This window comes from Catharus ustulatus, chromosome 32, assembly GCF_009819885.2.
Source record: "Catharus ustulatus isolate bCatUst1 chromosome 32, bCatUst1.pri.v2, whole genome shotgun sequence".
NCBI classification, from domain to species: Eukaryota; Metazoa; Chordata; class Aves; order Passeriformes; family Turdidae; genus Catharus; species Catharus ustulatus.
Window position 1 is genome coordinate 2580502 of NC_046252.1, and position 19917 is coordinate 2600418.

Below are 19917 nucleotides of genomic sequence, written 5' to 3' on the forward strand. Positions count from 1 at the left end.
GGGAGCGTGCCAGCCACAAAGATGGCGGCGGGAGCCACGTGGGAGCGGAAGCTGATTGGCTGAGACAGAACTGGCGGCGCAGCCGATTGGCTAAACCGCTACGTGGAAGCTGATTGGCTGCGGCTCCCCTTTCGCGGCAGCTGATTGGCTGACGCGCTGCGTGACCCGGAAGTTCCGGCGGCGCTGCCCGTCATGGCGGCGCGGGCGGCGCTGGAGGCCGCGGCGGTGTCGCGGGACGTGGTTCTGTTCCAGCACGACCGCAGCCGCTTCTTCCGCCTCGTGGGGCTCTTCTGCGCGGGCCAGGGGCTCTTCTGGACCTACCTGGCGCATTTCGCCTTCACGTCGCTGCGCCCCACGCCAGCGCCCGGGCCCGGGCCCGACGATCCGCTGCGACCCCGCGACAACAAGTGGCGCTTCGGGTTCACGGCGTCGTGCCTGACCGTCGGTACCGGGGGAGCGGGGCTGGAACGAGCTCGGGGCGGCGGGAGCGGGAGCGGGGAGAAGCGGGGTCACCCCGGGGTCGGGGAAGCGGGAGCGGAGCCGGAGCGGGCTCGGGGACCGGGGACACACCGGGGGCAGGGGAAGGCAGCGGGGCTCGCACCGGGCTCGGGGCAGCGGGAGCGGATCCCGGGGCTGTCCCGGTCCCCCTGACCGCCGTGTCCCCCCAGGCTCGCTGGTGGTGGCCGCGGGCTGGCTGCTCCCGCTGCGCTCGGTGCGCCGGGTGACGCTGCTGCGGGGCGGCACCGAGGTGACCATCGGCACCCACGGCCCGCTGGGCTTCGGCCACCGCTCGCTGACCGTGCCGCTCCGGGACGTGTCCGGCCGCGCGCACCGCGCCGAGGTGGCCGCCGCCATCCCCATCAAGGTCCGCGGCCACCCCTTCTTCTTCCTGCTGGACAAGGGCGGGCAGCTCAGCGACCCCCGGCTCTTCGATGTCACCGTGGGCGCCTTCCGCAAGTTCTAGGCTGGGACGGGCTGGGGACACGGCGGAGTTGTCACCTGGTGTCACCTGCGGAGGTCGGGGGGCACGGAGGGGCTGGCACTTGTCACCCTCAGGACTGTGAGACACGCACCCGACTCGGGGGGGCACGGCGGGATTGTCACTTGTCACCCCCAAAATAAAGTGTGAAAAACCCTCCCGGCTCTCTTTGTAGTGGGTTTTGGGGGGGGTCTGTGCCTTGGGACACCAGGATTGTCACTTTTTGTCACCCCCAGCGGGCTCTGGAGTGGGGAATTGAGGGGACGCAGGGATTGTCACCCCTTGGCTTGTCCCAAATCCTGGGACCCCGCTTGTTTTGGGGGAGGAATTTGGGGGAACCCCCAGCCAGCCCCACTGGGGGACACTGGGAGTGTCACCGCTTGTCACGCTGGCAGAAATCCCTGGGACACGGAGCTGCTCTGAGGGGGAGGGTGGAACTGGGGGGTCCCTGCGTTATCCCCCCTCGGCTGTTCAGGGTGGGGGGGAGGATGAGACCCGAAGGTGTGGGCGGGGCTGGGAAATGCAAATAAGAGGGCGAGAAAATTAACATAATTGCACTATAGGCGGGGTTTGGTGTGTAAGGGGCGGGGTTATGCTAATGTGAATTGCCTGTAAGGGGCGGGACCAATGCAAATGAAGGAGCGGATTGGGCCAATCACAGTGAGAGGCGGGAAAAAGTGGCAGGCGGGTGTACAAGGCAAGCGCGGCTGGAGATTTGCATAAATGGGCGGGGTTATGCAAAGCAGAAATGGACATCCTGCGAGGGGCACGCTGGGAGGAGATTCCGGGGCGGATTTCGGGGTTCACGGGGGTCCCAAAGTGCGGGACCCGCGCGGGAGGAGCGGGAGGAGCCGCGGAAAAAGGCGAGGACCGGGCCGGGAGGGGCCGGAGGGCGGCTCGGGGGTGGCCGTGAGGTGTGAGCGGGGCTCTGGGCGCTGGGTGCGGGGCACGGCACAGCTCGGCATCGCTTCTCGGCCTTTTGGCTAAGATCAAGTGTAGTATCTGTTCTTATCAGTTTAATATCTGATACGTCCTCGATGAGAGGACTTCATATTAAACGGATTTTTGGGCTCGGGAGTTGGACCCGGAGCTTGCTCCCTCCGCTCCGCGCATCGTCCTGGTATTGCAGTGCCTCCGGGAACGGTGCACCCCCATCCCTGGGGGAACTGAGATGGTGAAAATCAGACGGAAAATGGGGGTATGTCGGGATTGTACCGCGATAGCAGCTTGCTGTCTCGGTATTGCTGCCTGCACGGGGCCCGCGCGTGCCTCTGGAGGGGCGGCTCTTGGTTCTCGTCGTGGGTCTCCAGCAGCGACGGGGACACACGGGGGGGTCACCGCGGTGCCCCGCGGGATGCCACGCGACCGCCACGCGACCGCCACGCGACCTCCCGCGAGCCCCTCCACGCGCTCCCCCCCACCCACGCGAGCTCCCTCCCCCCACGAACCGCCCCCCCAAGCGAGCACCCCCCCACGTGAGCCACCCCCCCTCCCACGTGAGCCACTCCCCCCACGGGAGCCCCGCCCACGCGAGCCCCGCCCCCCCCCGCGAGCCCCTCCCTCACGCGACCCCCAGCGACTCGAGCCCCGCCCCCACGCGGCCCCTCCCCACGCGAACCCCGCTCCGCGAGCCCCGCCCCCCCGCGAGCCCCGCCCCCCGCAAGCCCCGCCCCCACGCGACCCCCGCGACTCGAGCCCCGCCCCCCACGCGCCCGCTTCCCCCACGGAAGCCCCACCCCCACGCGAGCCCCCCCCGCGACCCCCCGCCCGCGAGCCCCGCCCCCCACGCGCCCCTCCACGCGTGGCCACCCACTAGTGACCATCCCACGCGAGATTTTTCCACGCGAGTTTTTTCCACGCGAGATTTTTCCACGCGAGATTTTTCCACGCGAGATTATTCCACGCGAGATTTTTCCACGCGAGATTTTTCCACGCGAGTTTATTCCACGCGAGATTTTTTCACGCGAGTTTTTTCCACGCGAGTTTTTTCCACGCGAGTTTTTTCCACGCGAGATTTTTCCACGCGAGATTTTTCCACGCGAGTTTTTTCCACGCGAGTTTTTTTCCACGCGTGTTTTTTCCACGCGAGATTTTTCCACGCGAGTTTTTTCCACGCGAGTTTTTCCACGCGAGTTTTTTCCACGCGTGTTTTTTCCACGCGAGTTTTTTCCACGCGAGTTTTTTCCACGCGAGATTTTTCCACGCGAGTTTTTTCCACGCGAGATTTTTCCACGCGAGTTTTTTTCCACGCGAGATTTTTCCACGCGAGTTTTTTCCACGCGAGTTTTTTCCACGCGAGTTTTTTCCACGCGAGATTTTTCCACGCGAGTTTTTCCACGCGAGTTTTTTCCACGCGTGTTTTTTCCACGCGAGTTTTTTCCACGCGAGATTTTTCCCACGCGAGTTTTTTCCACACGGAGCTGCCCTGAGGGAGGAGGGTGGAATTTGGGGTCCCAGTATCCCCCCCCCGCCACTCCCGGCACAGCTTTGGGAGCGCTTGGAGCCATTTCTGGCTGTTTTGGGGGAGGTTTGGGGGGGTCTCTGCAAATAAGAGGGCGGGAAAATTAACATAATTACACGATAGGCGGGGCTTGTGCTGTAGGGGGCGGGGTTATGCTAACGAAAGTGGCTATAAAGGGGCGGGACAAATGCAAATGAAGGAGCGGATTCGGTTAATCACCGTGAGAGGCGGGAAAAAGTGGCGGGCGGGCTTAAAATGCAAGCCCAGCTATGTATTTGCATAAATGGGCGGGGTTATGCAAAGTAGAAATGGACATCCCACGAGGTGCACGCTGGGAGGAGATTCCGGGGCGGATTTCGGGGCTCAGGGGGATCCCAAAGTGCGGGACCCGCGCGGGAGGAGGGGGAGGAGCCGCGGAAAGAGGCGGGGACCGGGCTGGGAGGGGCCGGGGGGCGGCTCGGGGGTGTCCGTGAGGTGTGAGCGGGGCTCTGGGCGCTGGGTGCGGGGCTGGGAAAAGCTCGATATCGCTTCTCGGCCTTTTGGCTAAGATCAAGTGTAGTATCTGTTCTTATCAGTTTAATATCTGATACGTCCTCGATGAGAGGACTTCATATTAAACGGATTTTTGGGCTCGGGAGTTGGACCCGGAGCTTGCTCCCTCCGCTCCGCGCATCGTCCCGGTATTGCAGTGCCTCCGGGAACGGTGCACCCCCATCCGTGGGGGAACTGAGGTGGTAAAAAACAGACGGGAAATGGGGCTCCTCTGGGGATTGTATCGCGATAGCAGCTCGCTGTCTCGGTATTGCAGTGCCTCCGGGACCCCTGCACCCCCACGGGGGACTGAGATGGTGAAAAATAGATCTAAACCCTTCGTAAAGTTCGTCCAGCGTTGTAAATTAATTTAATTCGCTGCCTCAGAGCGCGGCCTCGTTACCGAATCGGCCCCACGGGCTCCGTAAGCGGCCGCTCCTGGGCCTCCCCTCACAGCGCGCCGCAAAATGGCGGCTCCCCCCATCGCCTCTTTTTGGGGTTAAACTCCGTCATTTCGGCGCTTTCAAAATGAAACTGGTGTTTTATGTGGAGAATGATGAATGTTAATAACGGTAAAAGGAGCGCGTGAGGAGTTTGAAGGGCTTTATTAAATAAATGCGTGAGGGGATTTGGGAACAGCGAGGGGGGGCCACGCGCGTTTCCTGAGGGAAACGCGGCCCAGGCTCCGCCTCCGCGCTTCTTCCGCGCCCGCTCCCGATTTCAAACAGAACAAGTCGTGTTCATTTTCTCTATTTTACACGTCTTTAACCCTTTATACTCTCCATTCCCACCAGCGAGCCGTGCGCGTTCCCCCTGCATCCACCGAAACAAAATGGCGGCGGCGTGGCGGGCGGGAAACCGCGCGTGAGGAGAGCGCCCCCTTCACCCCCTCCACCAATGGGAGCGCGGCTTTCCGCCGTCGCTGGGCAGAACAGCGCGGTCGGGGCCAATCAGAAAATCCGAGCGGCTGGCGCGGGCCGCGCGCGGGGAGGGAAGGAAGCGAAGAGGCGAAGCCGCGGCCGCCACCGCCACACTCGCGGCGGCCGTTGCGCACGTAGGTGGGGCTGAGGGGGAGGGGGAGAGCGGGAACGGCGCCTGCGCGCAGTCTGGGGGCGCTTCCCCGCGCATGCGCCGCGCCTGCGCGCTGCCGCGGCGCGGGCGGGGTTTGCGCTGGCGCGCAGGCGCGGCGCATGCGCGGGCAGGGCGGCGCGCGGCGCGCGGGGGGGCGCGGCTGAGGGGCGGCGGCGGCGCAGGCGCGGCTGAGGCGGCGGCGGCGGCGGGAGCGGGACGGGCCCGGCGATCGCTCCGCGCTCCGGCCGCCCCCTCCCCGCGCCAGCGGCGGCGGCCCCGCCTCGCGCTCTCGCTCTCTTCTCCCCTTCTCCCCCCCCTCCTCCCGTCCCTTCTCCGCCCCCTTCCTTCCGCCCCTTCCCTCCCTCAGTCCCCGCCCCGCGGCCTCAGGGCCCGGCCCGGCCTCGCGCTCCGGCCTCGGCGCCGCCGCCTCAGCGCGCCCGCGCTTCCGCTTCCCTTCCCCCCCCGCCCCGCGGCCCCTTCCCCCCCCCTCCCTCCCCACACACCGGCCCCGCCATGGACGTGAAGCGGCTGAAGGTGACCGAGCTGCGGGCCGAGCTGGGCCGGCGCGGCCTGGACGCCCGCGGGCTGAAGGTGGAGCTGGCGCAGCGGCTGCAGGAGGCCCTGGACGCCGAGATGTTGGCGGCGGGGCCCGAGGAAGGCGGCGGCGGCGGCGGCGGGGGAGGCCCGGCCGCGGCGGCCTCGAGCTGCGCGGGGGAAGCGGGGCCGGCGGGAGGCCCGGGCGGGCGGCCCCACGGAGGGGAGGAGGAGGAGGAGGAGGAAGAGGAGGAGGAGGAGGAAGAGGAGGAGGAGGAGGACGAGGAAGCGCTGCTGGCGGATGAGGACGAAGCGGCCGCCGCGGCCCCCGAGGCGGCCCCGGCCCAGCCCGGCCCCCCCGGGGAGGAGGAGGAGGAGGAGGAGGAGGAAGAGGAGGCGGCCCCGGCCGAGCCCGCGGGGCCGGAGCCGCTGCAGCCGCCGCAGGAGGAGGGAGCGGCGGCCGCGGCCGAGGCTGAAGCGGCCGAGGGAGGAGCGGGCGGCGGCGGCGGCGTGAACGGGGCCGAGCGGCCGCCGGAGGAGGCGCCCAGCGGGGATGAAGCGGCCGCGGCCGAGGCCAAGGAGGAGGAGGCGCCGGCGGGTGAGCGATGGGGGAGAAACGGGACCGGGAAACGCTCAGGGACCCCAAAAACGGGGAGGGAACCCCCCGGGCCCTCGGGAAGGTCCCAAAAACCGGGAAAGAACTCGGGGGGGGTTTGGAGGGAGCATCCTGAGATGCTGGGGAGGGAGCCAAAAAAACGGCGGAAAAAAATGGGAGAGGGCCCTCGCATCCTCGGGAGGGATCCAAAAATCGGGGAGGAATCCCCAGAATCGGGAAAGGAACCGGGAGAGGAGCTCGGGATTGTCGGGAGGGATCCAAAAATCGGGGAGGAATCCCCAGAATCGGGAAAAGAAACGCGAGAGAAGCCCCGGAGCCTCGCGAGAGATTCAGAAAATGGAGAAAAAAATCCCAGAACCGGGAAAAAAAAAAATCTCAGAGCTCTGGGATCTCGGGATGGGTCCCAAAAACCGGGAAAAAAAAATTTAAAAATGGAGAAAAGAACTCCCGGAGTCTCCCCCTCACCAAATTCCCCCAAAATTCCCAATCTCGGCCCCATCCCCGAATTTTGGGGGGAGGACCCCGAGGATTTTTCTTCTATTTTGGAAGAAACAGGAATTGGGATAAAATCCCATTTAAATCCCATTCCCAAGAGGGAAAATCGGGATTTTGGGGGCAAAAAAAAAGCGGGAAAAAGTTGAGCTCGGAGTTTTTTTGGAGCCGCGGGTTGAGGGGAAATCAATGGAATTCCTGGAATTAAAAAATTCCGAGTTGGGTTTTGGGAAAAGTCGGGGAAAAATCGGAGTTTTTATGGAAAAAATCGGAGTTTGTATGGAAAAAAATCTGAGGTTTGGAGAAAATTCAGGTTTTGGAGGGAAAGCTCCTGATTTTTATCAATTTCGTATGGAAAATTCCCAGATTTGAGGAGAAAAATCTGGAATTTGGAGAAATAATCCAGAGGGAAATATTGGGGAAATTGGGGATTTTTTATAAAGGAGAAACCTCTGGGTTGGGGGAAAGTTTTGGGACTTGGAGGGGAAAATTCTCATTTTTGAGGGAAAGATCTGGATTTGTAAAGGAAAATTGTGATTTTTGAGGGGAAAGTATTGAATTGTGAGGGGGAAAATCCTGAATTCTGAGGGAGAATTCTGGTTTTTGATGAAAATGCTGATTTTTGAGGGAAAGTCCTGATTTCTGAGGGGGAAAATCCTGTTTTTGGGAGGATTTGTGGAGCAGGGATCACCATGGAACAGAATTTTATTGGGATTGAAGTGAAATTGTTCCAATTTTTATCCCAAAGTTGGATTTTATGGAAATATTTGCAATTTTAGTTGGCGTTTTAGGAATTATTTTGGTCAAACAAGGCCAAATTTTGTGTTCCCTTGGGGTGTTTTGCTGGATTCATTAATTGTTTAATTTGCATTTTCCTGTTTTTAATGAACCCACGAACCTCAATCCAGAATTTTTCCTTTTCTTTGAAAAATCCCAGGGGAATTTTACATTTTTTAAGGATTTTCAGCATTTTTGTGGTTTTTTAACCCATTCCCCCATTCCAGGTGGGAATTCCCTCTTCCCAAGGTTGAATTTTTCCTCTCTAAAACCCAGGAAATCCATTAAAACTCCAAGAGTTCCATAAATATTTTTATGTAATTCATTTTTAAGGATAAAAATCGGATTTTTAACCCCTTTTTGCCCTGTAAAACCTGGGAAATCCCTTGAAACTCCAAGGTTTTCATGGAATGCTTTGATTTAGTTGATTTTTAAGAAAAAAAAATTGGATTTTAACCCCATTTCAGCCTTCAAAACCTGGAAAATCCACGAAAGCTCCAGGATTTCCATGGAATTCTTTGGTTTCATTCAATTTTTAAGTAAAATATTGAATTTCATCCAGATTTTGCTGCTCTAAAAGCTGAAAAAATCCATTAAAACTCAAAAATTCCTTGATTTGATTTATTGGGAAAAAAAAAAAAGAAAAACCACTGGAATTTCCATGGAATAATGAATTAATTCCAGTTTAAAAAAAAAAAAAGTCTGGATTTTAAGCCTTTTTTCCCCAGGAAAACCTGGAATTCCCTCTGTGTTTGCTTTTCCTGGGGAAATCCTGAATGGTTTGGGGTGGGGTCAATAAAACCTGGGGGGATTTGGGGAGGGATTGGGGTGGGATTGATGGAATCTGGGGTGTTTGGTGAACCCCAGGATGGTTTGGGGTGCAATAAAAGAACTCCAGGAGGTTTTAGGATGCAATAAATGAACCCCAGGATATTTTGGGGTGCAGTAAATGATCCCCAGGACATTTTAGGGTGCAATAAAAGAACCCCAGGAGGTTTTAGGGTACAAGAAATGAACCCCAGGGTGTTTTAGGGTGCAGTAAATGAACCCCAAGATGGTTTAGGGCATAATAAATGAATGCCAGGACATTTTAGGGTACAATAAGTGAACCCAGGAGATTTTAGGCTGCAGTAAATGAAGCCCAGGACATTTTAGGGTGCAATAAACCAACCCCAGGAGGTTTTAGGGTACAAGAAATGAACCCCAGGATGTTTTAGGGCACAATAAATGAACCCCAGGGTGTTTTAGGGTGCAGTGAATGAATCCCAGGGTGGTTTAGAATGGGATGAATGAACCCCAGGACATTTCAGGACCCCAGGACATTTTAGGGTACAGTAAATGAACCCCAGGATGGTTTAGGATGGGATAAAAGAACCCCAGAACATTTCAGGATGCACAAACCACTCTAGGATATTTTATTTTGCACTAACCACCCCAGGATATTTTATTTTGCACTAACCACCCCAGGATATTTTATTTTACATTAACCACCCCAGGATATTTTATTTTGCACTGACCACCCCAGGATATTTCATTTTGCACTGACCACCCCAGGATATTTTATTTTGCACTGACCACCCCAGGATATTTCATTTTGCACTGACCACCCCAGGATATTTTATTGTGCACTGACCACCCTGCCTGTCTCCAGGGGAGGAGGAGGACAAGGCCAAGGCCCCGGACGAGCGCCGGGGGCTGAAGCGGCTGCGGGACGAGAAGGACGAGCACGGGCGAGCGTTCCACGAGTTCCGCGAGGAGGCCTACACCTCCAGGTGGGCATGGCTTAGAAATCTTATTTATTTAAAATTTGTTCGTTTTAAAATTTCTTTAGAATTTTTTTAGATTTTTAAAAAAATTTTTTAGAATTTTTTAGATTGTTTTTTTAAATTTTTTTAGATTTTTTTTAGAATATTTTAGATTTTTTAAAAGATTTTTTAAAAGAACTTTTTTAGATTTTTTTAAATTTTTTTTTTTTAGATTTTTAAAAAATTTTGTTTTAAATTACGTTGAATTTCTTTTTAAATTTTTTTTATTTATTTCGAGCTTTTTACAATTTTTTTAAATTTTCAAACAGGTTTTTTTTTGCCATTTTTCTTTAGGAATTTTTTAGGGGGGTTTTCTTTAGGTGTTTCTGGGATGGGTTTTCTTCTGAATTTTGGAGGGAATTTTTTGGGTTGTATTAGGAGTTTTTTATTTTCCTAAAGGTTTTTTTCACTATTTTGTAATTTTTAATTTTTTTATATAATTTTTAAGAGGTTTTTTAAAGATTTTCTTTAGATTCTGAGAGGGATCTTTTAAATTATTTTTCAATTTTTTATTTTAAATTTTCTTTCTGGAAGGGGGGATTTTTGGGGGGGGAGTTTTCTGGGAATTCTAAGAATTCTTAACAGAAATTCGGGATCCCAAATTTCCTCCTGGGGAGATCCCAGGATCAGGAATCCCCGAGGCTTTGGGGATTTTCTGGAATTTTCTCTGCTCTGGATTTGGGATTTTCCACCCAAATTTTGGAATTTTTTCTCCCCCAGGTCCAAATCGCCGCCGCCGCCCGAGGAGGAGCCCCCGGAGGGGGAGGAGGACGAGACCCTGGTGATCCTGGACACCTGTAGGGAATTGGGGAATTTGGGAATTTGGGGATGGGATTTGGGGATGGAATTTGGGAATTTGGGAACTCCTGGCACTGAACTTGTCCTGATCTCAGGGATTCCAGCTGGGTTTAAGGTCACAATTTGGGATTTTTGTGCCGATCTCACAGATTCCAGCCAGATTTAGTCTCAGATTTTGGGATTTCTGTGGATTCCAGCTAGTTTTAGTGATGAATTTTGGGGTTTCTGTGCCTGTTTTTGGGCTCTCCCAGGATTCTCTGATGAGTTTTTCTCTCCCCAGTGATGAATTTTGTGATTTCTGTGCCCATTTTGAGCTCTCCCCAGGATTCTCTGATGAGTTTTTCTCTCCCCAGACACGTCGGACCTGCAGTTCCGCGCCAGCCGGGACCGTTACGGGGGGCAGCCGCTCTTCTCCGAGCGCTTCCCGGGGCTCTGGGCCGGCGCCCGCAGCACCCACGGGGTCACCCGGGGCCGGGTCTGCTTCCAGGCCAAGGTGGGCACCCAAACACCCCAAAAAAACACCCAAAAAATCCCAAAAAAATCACAGGAACCGGGGCTGAGCAACTGGGGGGAAACTGGGAGGGGTTTGGGGGGTTAAGAGAGGGATTAGAGGGGTTTTGGGGGGTGGTTTTGGAGGGATTTGGGGGTTTAGGAGAGGGATTAGAGGGGTTTTTGGGGGGGATTTGGGGTTTTGGGGGTGTTTGAGGTTTTTGGGGGAGGGTTCAGGGGATTTGGGGGTTTAGGAGAGGGATTTGAGGTGTTTTTTGAGGGGCTTTGGGGTTTTTGGGGAGGGTTTGAGGGATTTGGAGGGTCTGGGGGTTTTAGGGGTGATTTTGGAGGGGGCTCAGGGAATTCCTGGGGGATTTTTGGGTGGGTTTTGAGGTTCTTGGCAGCGTTTGGGTTTTTCAGGAGGGGTCAGGGATATTTAAGGGGAGTTGAAGAGGTTTTAGGGGCATTTGGGGTTTGTGTTGGGTGATTTGGGATTTTTTGGTGCTCATTTGTGGGGGTTTGTACCTGTTTCAGTGGTTTTGGGTCTGTTTGGAGTTTTATTGGGATTTTTACTGCTGCTGTTCCCATTTTCCTGCCGCATTCCTGAATTTTTTGTGCCCCAAATCCCAAATTTCCCTTCAGGTGTCTCAGAACCTCCCAGGGAAGGAGGGGAGCTCCGAGGTGCCGCTGCTCAGGGTGGGCTGGTCCGTGGACTTCTCCCACTCCCAGCTGGGTGAGACCCCAAATTCACCCCAAATCCCCCCAAAATCCAGCCCCAGGATCCCCAAATTCCCCCAAATTCAGCCCCAGGATCCCCAAATCCAGCCCAGAATTCCCAAACCCAGCCCCAAAATCCATCCAGGATCCCAAAATCTTCCTTCCCATCCCAAAAATTAATTTGGGATCTCGAACTTCACCTTTTCCCATCCCCAAAACCCATCAATATTCCCCCAAATCCCATTTTTTTCCCCAAATCCCTTTTTTTTGCCTGAAATCCCCAATTTTTTCCCCCAAATCCCAATTTTTTCCCCCAAATCCCCATTTTTTTTGCCCCAAATCCCAATTTTTTCCCATTCCAGGGGAGGATGAGTTTTCCTACGGCTTCGACGGGCGGGGGCTGAAGGTGGAAAATGGAAAATTTGAGGAATTTGGGGAGAGCTTTGGGGAGAACGATGTCATCGGCTGCTTCGCGGTGAGATTGGGGGGAAAAAATGGGAATTGGGGAAAATTGGGGAAAACTGGGAAAGTGCTGGGGAGAAACCAGGGGAAATCCTGAAAATCTGGGGGAAAAATGGGAAAAATGAGGAATAGAATGGGAAAAATTAGGAAAAAATTGGGAACATCTGGGAAACAAAGGGTGTAAAATCAGGGGAAAAATCAGGAGAGAAACAAAGGGGAAAATGAGGAAAAGAATGGGAAAAATCAGGTAAATAAATGGGAAAAAAGGGGGGAAATCAGGGAAAAATCTGCAAAGAAATGGGAAAAGTCAGGAAAAAGGGGGGAGAAAAACCAGGAGAAGAAATGTGAAAAAAGCAGGGAAAAAAAATGGGGTAAGTCAGGAAAACTTTGGGAAAATGTGGAAAAGAGAGGAGTACAAAATCAGGGGAAAAAAAAGGAAAGAAGACAGGAAAAAATGGGGAAAAACAGGAAAAATTAACAGAAAAAAAGGTAAAAACAGGAAAAATTGATAGAGAAAAAAGGAAAAACAGGAAAAATAGGGAAAAACCAGGAAAAATAATAGGAAAAATAGGGAAAAACCAGGAAAAATAATAGGAAGAAATGGGGAAACCCAGGAAAAATAATAGAAAAAAATAGGGGAAAAACAGGAAAAATAATAGGAAAAGATAGGGAAAATACAGGAAAAATAACAGGAAAAAATGGGAAAAAATAGGGAAAAAAGCCAGAAAAGCCCTGTGAAAGATCAGGAGAGGCTCTGGGTGGGTTGGGAAGCAGCCCTGGGCTGAGTTTGAGGAGCAGCCCTGGGCTGAGGAGCAGCCCCAGACACCCCCCCGTGTGTGTCCCGCAGGACTTCGAGGGCGCGGAGCTGGTGGAGCTGTCGTTCTCCAAGAACGGGCAGGAGCTGGGGGCCGCGTTCCGCATCCCCAAGGAGGCGCTGCAGGAGCGGGCGCTGCTGCCCCACGTGCTCTGCAAGGGCTGCGCCGTGGAGCTCAACTTCGGGCAGCGCCCGCAGCCCCTGGCGCCCGTCCCCGACGGCTTCCAGTTCATCCACGACGTCCCGGTCCCCGACAGGGTCCGCACCCCCCCGGGGCCCAAGAGCACCGAGGAGTGCGAGGTCAGGGGGCAGGGGGGGTCCTGGGGGGCTTTGGGGGTCTCTTGGGGGTTTCCATGGGATTCTCTTGGGGCTTCCCTTGGGGATTTCCATGGGGTTCCCTTGAGATTCTCTTGGGGGTTTCCATGGGATTCCCTTGAGATTCTCTTGAGGGTTTCCATGGGATTCTCTCAGGGTTTCCTTGGGGGTTCCTTGGGGATTCTCTTGGGGGTTTCCATGGGATTCCCTTGGGAATTTCCTTGGAATTCTCTCAGGGGTTCCTTGGGGATTTCCTGGGATTCCCTTGGTGGATTTCCATGGGATTCCCTTGGGGGTTCCGTGGGGTTCCCTGGGCAGTTTCCTTGGGGTTGCCTTGGGGGCTTCCTTGGAATTTCCCCCAGGGTCCCCTTGGGATTCCCTTGGGGTTCCCCATTGGGAATGGGATGGGAGTTTTGGGGTTGGGGGTTCTGGGTTTGCTGGGAATCCAGGCATTGATCCACTGGGAATTCTGGGTCCTGTCCTTCTGGATTTACTGGGAATCCCAGTCCTGATCCACTGGGAATGCCAGTCCTGGTCCATTGGGAATCCCAGTCCTGATCCCTGGCAATCCCAGTGTCCCGTTCTCCTGAATCCACTGGGAATTCTGGCTCTGCTCCCTGGGAATCCCACAGGAAATCCCTGAATTCCCATCCCTGCATTCCCTCCTCTCCAGGTGCTGCTCATGGTGGGGCTCCCAGGCTCCGGGAAGACGCAGTGGGCACAGAAACATTCCCAGGAAAACCGGGACAAGCGCTACAACATCCTGGGAACGGAGCGGGTCCTGCACCAGCTCAGGGTCAGTGCCCACAGGGGATATTGGGGATGGTGGGAATGATGGGATTGATGGGATTTTGTGGGGTTTTTAGGATTGATGGAAATGATGAGATCCATGGGAATAATAACAACATTGTATGAATGATGGGAAGGGTGGAAAGGATGGAATCCAAAGGATAATGGGAATTATGGGATTGATGGGATGATGTGATAATGGGATTGATGGGATCCGTGGAAATTATGGGATCCACAGGATCATGGGAATGATGGGATCTATGGGATAATGGGATTGATGGGATCTGTAGGATAATTTGATAATGGGAATTATGGGGTCCATGGGATGGGATCTTCTTCCTGCACCAGCTCAGGGTGACGGATGGAAAATGGGAATTCAGAGTGGGAATGGGAATGATGGGATGGACTGGGAGCAGTGGGAGTGGTAGGGTGGGATAATGGGATGGCTCTGATGGGAGCTCAGGCGTGGGAGCAGCGGGACTCGGGGGTTTCTGGGCCCTTTCCCCAATCCCCAATTCCCAATCCCCGGGTTGCAGACGCGGGGGCCGGAGCCGGAGGAGTTGGACGCCAAGAGCCGGGAGCTGCTGACTCAGCAGGCGGCGCAGTGCCTTAGCAAGCTGGTGCAGATCGCCCCCCGCGCCCGCCGCAACTTCATCCTCGACCAGGTACCGGGGCGGGCGGGACCGCGGGGAAAACGAGGGGGGAGCGCCGGGAAACGCCGGGAAACCGGCCTGAAACCAGGCTGGAAATCCCATTAAAATCTGGGAAAGCAGCCCCAAAAAATCCCTCAAAAGTCCCCCCAAAAAATCCCTCAAAAGTCCCCCCAAAAAGTCTTCGTTTCATCCTTGCCTGGGTGTCCCAGGAGAGGCAGAATCCAGGGAAAAGCAGCACAAAAATGATCTGAGAAATGTGGGGTAATCATCCCAAAAAATGTGGGATAACCACCCCAGAAATCACCAATAAATCTGGGATGACTGCCACAGAAATCCAGGGAAAATCAGTCCAGAAATCCAGGGAAAACCCTTCCAAAAATTCCAAGAAAATCCCCCAAAAAATCCCTGGAATATCACCCCAAAAATGCCCATTCCAGATCCAAAACCCCCCATTTTTTCCCCCAAATCCCCATTTTTTCCCCCCAGTGCAACGTGTACAACTCGGGGCAGCGCCGGAAGCTCTCGGCCTTCAAGGGCTTTTCCAGGAAAGTCGTGGTGATCGTCCCGGCAGAGCCGGACTGGGAGCAGCGCCTGGAGCAGCGGCGCCAGGCCGAGGGCGACGACGTCCCCGAGTCCGTCATGCTCGAGATGAAAGGTGAGGAACAATGGGGAAAAAACATGGGAAAAATCACACAGAAAATGAAAAAATCACAAAGTTTTCCCATTTTGGGAGGAATTTTTTGGGATTTTTTTCCTGTTTTTTAGAGATTTTTTTTCCCATTTTTAGGGATTTTATTCCCCATTTTTGGGGATTTTTTCCTGGGGTTTTTTGTGGATTTTTTTCCCCCAGTTTTAAGGAATCTTTTTCCCATTTTTGGGGGATTTTTCCCCATTTTTGGATGATGTTTTTCCCATTTCGGGGGATTTACCCCCCCATTTTTAAGGATTTTTTTTCATAATTTTAGTAATGTTTTTCTCCATTTTGGGGGCTTTTTCTCCATTTTTGGATTATGTTTTTCCCCCTTTTTGGCTATATTTTTTTCCCATTTTTGGGGATTTTTTCCCATTTTTGGATTATATTTTTCCCCTTTTTTGGGGATATTTTTTCCCATTCTTGGTTTTTTTCCCCCATTTTTGGATGATTTTTTTCCCCATTTTTGGGGATATTTTCCCCCCTTTTTGGGGTTTATTCCCCATTTTTGGATGATATTTTTGCCCTGTTTTTGGGGATATTTTTTCCCTGATTTCCCCCAGGTAAACTCTGATTATTTTAACCAATTTCCCCCATTTTTGCCCCATTCCAGCCAACTACTCCCTGCCCGAGAAGAACGAGTACGTGGACGAGGTGGTGTTCGGGGAGCTGGGCCGCGACGAGGCCGCGCCGCTGGTGCTGCGCTGGAAGGAGGAGGCGCGGAAGCAGCTCCCGCCCTCCGAGAAACGCGGCAACCGGCGCAACAACCGCAACAAACGGAACCGGCAGAACCGCAACCGCGGCCAGGGCTACGGTCAGGGGATAAAAATAGGGAAAAAATGGGGAAAATGGGAAAAAAATGGGATCTGGGAACCAGCAGAACCGCAACCGCGGCCAGGGCTACGGTCAGGGGATAAAAATGGGGAAAAAACTGGGGAAAATGGGAAAAAAATGGGGTGAAAAATGGGGAAAATGGGATCTGGGAACCGGCAGAACCGCAACCGCGGCCAGGGCTACGGTCAGGGGGGAAATGGGGGGAAAAAATGGGGAAAATGGGAAAAAAATGGGGTGAAAAATGGGATCTGGGAACCGGCAGAACCGCAACCATGGCCAGGGCTACAGTCGGGGGGGAAAAGGGGATAGAAACTGGGGAAAATGGGATAAAACGGTTGGAGAATGGGATAAAAATGGGGGAAATGGGAAAAAATGGAGGGAAATGAGGCCTGGGGAGGGAAAAACGGGATCTAACGGGGTATGGAGTGTGAAGGGGATTTAGGGATTTGGGAGAAAGGAAACTGAGGTGTGGGTGGAGATTGGGATGGGATCTGGATGGGAATTGGGATGGGATTTGACTGGGATTTGAATGGGAATTGGAATGGGTTTTGGGACAGGATTTGTGACAGGTTTTGGCTGAATCTGGTGCTATTTGGGGCTGGATTTGTGACGCTGGGCTGGGTTCGGGGCCGGTCCCAGCTCCCGGCTCTGACCTGTCCCGATCCCATTCCGGTCCCACAGTGGGGGGGCAGCGCCGGGGCTACGACAGCCGCGTCTACGGGGGCCAGCAGCAGCCGCAGTACTGGGGGCAGCCCGGCAACCGCGGGGTGAGCCGGGACTGGGGGGGATTTGGGGGGATTTCGGGGGATTCTGGGCACTTCCAGGCATGGCAGGGGCACTTCCAGGGCACTTCCTGTCATGGCTGGGGCACTTCCGGGTATGGATGAGGCATTTCCGGGGCACTTCCAGGGCACTTCCGGGCATTGTGGGACACTTCCGGGGCACCACCTCCCATTTCCCAGCCACTTCCTGACCAATTCCTGACACTTCCGGGGCGTTTTTGGGGCACTTCCGGGCCTTTCCAGGCCATTTCCCACTCCCTTTTTCCTGGCTGGTTCCTGTTGCTTCCTGCTTGTTCAGGGGCATTTCCAAGCACTGGTCTGGGTTCATTTAAACTGGTTTTAACTGGTCTGGACTGGTTTAAACCAGCTTGAACCATTTTGGATTGGTTTTAATGGGTCTGAACTGGTTTGAACTGGCTTTAACTGGGCTGGTTTAAATGGGTTGTCACTTTTTAATCAGTCTAAACTGGTTTTTGCCGTCTCCTACTGGTTTTTACCTGGTCTGAACCAGTTTTTAATGGTTTTTACTGGTTCTAACTGGTGTTCTGCCCCCCAGGGCTACCGGAACTTCTACGAGCGCTACCGGGGCTACGACGATCGGTTCTACGGCCGCGACTACGACTACAACAGATACCGCGACTACTACCGGCAGTACAACCGCGAGGTGGGCCCCAAACCGGGCTTAAACTGGGGTTAAACTGGGAGTTACACCGGGGTTAAACTGGGCTTAAAGTGGGGTTTACACTAGGGTTAAACTGGGATTAAAATGGGATTTACACTGGGGTTAAACTGGGCTTAAAGTGGGGTTTACACCAGGGTTAAATTTGGCTTAACCTGGGGTTAAGTCAGTGTTGAAATGGGATTTACACCAGGGTTAAACTGGGATTTACATTGAGGTTGAACTGGGTTTTACTGGGATTTACACCAGGGTTAAACTGGGGTTGAGCCAGGGTTAAACTGGGATTTACACCAGAGTTAAAGTGGGGTTTCACACCGGGGTTAAACTGGGCTTAATCTGGGGTTAAGTCAGTGTTGAAACGGGATTTACACCAGGGTTAAACTGGAGTTACACCAGGGTTACACCAGGGTCACTGCAGCTTTACTACAGGGTTACACCAGGGTTAAACTGGGATTTACATTGAGGTTGAGCTGGTCTTTAACTGGGATTTACACCAGGGTTAAACTGGGACTTACACCAGGGTTAAACTGGGGTTTACACAGACGTTACTCCTGGTTGTAAAACCCAGAAATCGCCGCTTTCAAAGGGAATTTTGGGCTGGAATTTTGGGAGTTTTGGGAAAACCAAGCAGGGAAATTTTGGGGGGGTTCCTGGTGGGATTTGGGGCCTCCCAGTTGGACCAGTTTAACCAGTTTGAATCCTCCCCCAGTGGCAGAACTACTACCAGGACAGAGACCGGTACTACAGGAACTACTACGGCTACCAGGGCTACCGGTGAACCCCAGCCCATCCCAAAACAATTCCCGAAAATTTTGGGGAGGTGGGGGCGGGGCGGGGGGGGAGGGGAAAAAAAAAAAGGGGGGAAAACCGGGAGGGGGGAGGGGCTGGAAAAAAAAAAAGGGGGAGGGGGGAGGGGAAAAGAGAGGAAAAAAAAAATCAAAAAAAGGGGGGAAAAAAGGACAAAAAAGGCAAAAAAAAAAAAGATGGAAAATGTAAATTTTTTTTTTAAAGTTTGTTGAAAGAATTTTGTTGTAATTGTATAAAAAAAAGCGCAAAAAAAGAGGGAAAAATGAAAAAAAAAAATTTAAAAATTGAGGTTTTGGCGGCGGGGGAGGGGCGGGGGGGGTCCCCAAAATGTAAACGCGCCCCTCCCCCACCTCCAGCCCAGCGGGGGAGGGGCGGGAAGAGGCAGAATTGGGGGGAAAATGGGAAAAACTGGAAAAGTGCATTTCCTGGGGTGGGGGAGGGGCTGTGTGAGGGGAGAGCCCCCCCAAATCCTCCCCTCCCCCCTTTTCCCTGGGATGGAATTTCCCTGGAAAAAAAAAAGTTTGGGATCATTTTGAGGAATTTTGATGAAATTCGGTGAATTTTGTGGTGATTTTGATTAATTTTGGGAGGATTTTGATGGAATTTGGGGAGAATTCCCAGGGAAAAGGGGGGGGCTGGGCACTGGGGGGACCCCAAATCCTCCCCTCCCCCCCAGGGAGTCGTTAATTGCTGTTAATGAGGGGGTTTTAGTTAATTAATGATTAATCTTCATGGGGGGCCTTGATTAATTAACAGGCCTTTCGTTAATTTGGATCACTTCATTAATCGGCTAAATAGTATTAGTTAATGGTTCCTTAATTATCAGGGAATCTCCATTAATTAATGGGGTTTCATTAATTAATGAAGCCTCTAATAATGGGGATTTTATTCCTTTAATTTGGGGGGAGAATTGGGGAATTTTGGGGACATTTTCAGGGGAATTTGGGTTTTTTATTATTTTATTTTTATGGGTTTTTTTTTTCCTTTAGAAGTTTTGTTCTTTGGGGTTTTTTTTCCGTTGTTCTTTGGCATTTTGGGGATTTTCCCTCCTCCCTCCCCCTTCCCCCCCTTTCCCCATCCCCCAGCACGAGAAACCCCCCCAAAAAAACCCCAAATTTGGGATTTTTTGGGCTGGGGGAGGGCGCCGCTTTCGGAGCTTTCTGGGTCCTTTTTCAAATAAAACAAAAACACCCCAAAAAAAATCTAAAAAAAAAAAAAACCAAACCCAACCCAACCACAAAAATCCATTTAAAAATTCCCTTTTTTTTTCCTGGTTTTTGGGGATCCTTCCCGCCCCTCCCCCCGCCGGTTTTCTCCCTGTTTCTCCTCTTTTTGGTGGTCGTTTCTTCCTTTTTGGGGGTCGAAAATCACAAAAAAAAAAAAAAAAAAAAAATCCCAAATTCGGCCGCTGCCACCCCCCGAGGTGGGGGAGGGGCGGCCCTGACCCCCCCCTGCCCCCTCCCCCCAGGCCGTGTCGGGCGGTTTTGTCCCTTTTTAGAAATAAAGAAAATTCGCTTGAGCCCAGGGCGGCCTCGGGTGGTGTTTTTGGGGATTAAAATTGGGATTAAAGGGGTTAAACTGGGTTTAAATGAGGTTTGGGATGGGGGGGTTTAAACCCAGTTTGGGGCGATTGAATCTGAGTTGGGGCGGTTTGAACAAGGTTTATGGGATTAAAACTGGGTTTAAATCGGGTTTGGGAGAGGCTGAAATTTGGTCTGGGGGGTTAAAATTTTGCTTAGGGGGTTAAACTCGGTCTGGGGGGGGTTAAAGTTGGGTAAGACCAGGTTGGAGGGGTTCAAACCAGGTTGGGAAGTTTAAAAT

The 19917-nt window shown here is 53.3% G+C and overlaps 2 protein-coding genes and 2 non-coding genes across 4 annotated transcripts; all 4 read left to right on the plus strand.

The window, feature by feature from the left end:
• Positions 1-160: 160 nt before the first annotated feature.
• TMEM223 (transmembrane protein 223) lies at positions 161-1135 on the plus strand. The gene is made up of 2 exons (XM_033083525.2): positions 161-445; positions 669-1135. Exons 1-2 carry the CDS (start codon positions 193-195, stop codon positions 962-964), a joined length of 549 nt encoding a protein of 182 aa, XP_032939416.1. The 5' UTR covers positions 161-192; the 3' UTR covers positions 965-1135.
• An 807-nt stretch (positions 1136-1942) lies between these two features.
• Positions 1943-2133, plus strand: LOC117009412. The gene has a single exon (XR_004420474.1). It is a non-coding gene; the product is annotated as a U2 spliceosomal RNA (small nuclear RNA).
• A 1830-nt stretch (positions 2134-3963) lies between these two features.
• On the plus strand, positions 3964-4154 carry LOC117009411. The gene has a single exon (XR_004420473.1). It is a non-coding gene; the product is annotated as a U2 spliceosomal RNA (small nuclear RNA).
• Positions 4155-5517: 1363 nt separating this feature from the next.
• HNRNPUL2 (heterogeneous nuclear ribonucleoprotein U like 2) lies at positions 5518-18207 on the plus strand. The gene is made up of 14 exons (XM_033083494.1): positions 5518-6174; positions 9113-9233; positions 9987-10063; positions 10418-10557; positions 11196-11286; positions 11633-11745; positions 12580-12846; positions 13535-13657; positions 14187-14315; positions 14790-14958; positions 15608-15808; positions 16510-16595; positions 17167-17274; positions 17999-18207. The coding sequence occupies exons 1-14, from the start codon at positions 5556-5558 to the stop codon at positions 18065-18067; spliced, it is 2313 nt and encodes a 770-aa protein (XP_032939385.1). The 5' UTR covers positions 5518-5555; the 3' UTR covers positions 18068-18207.
• Positions 18208-19917: the final 1710 nt, after the last annotated feature.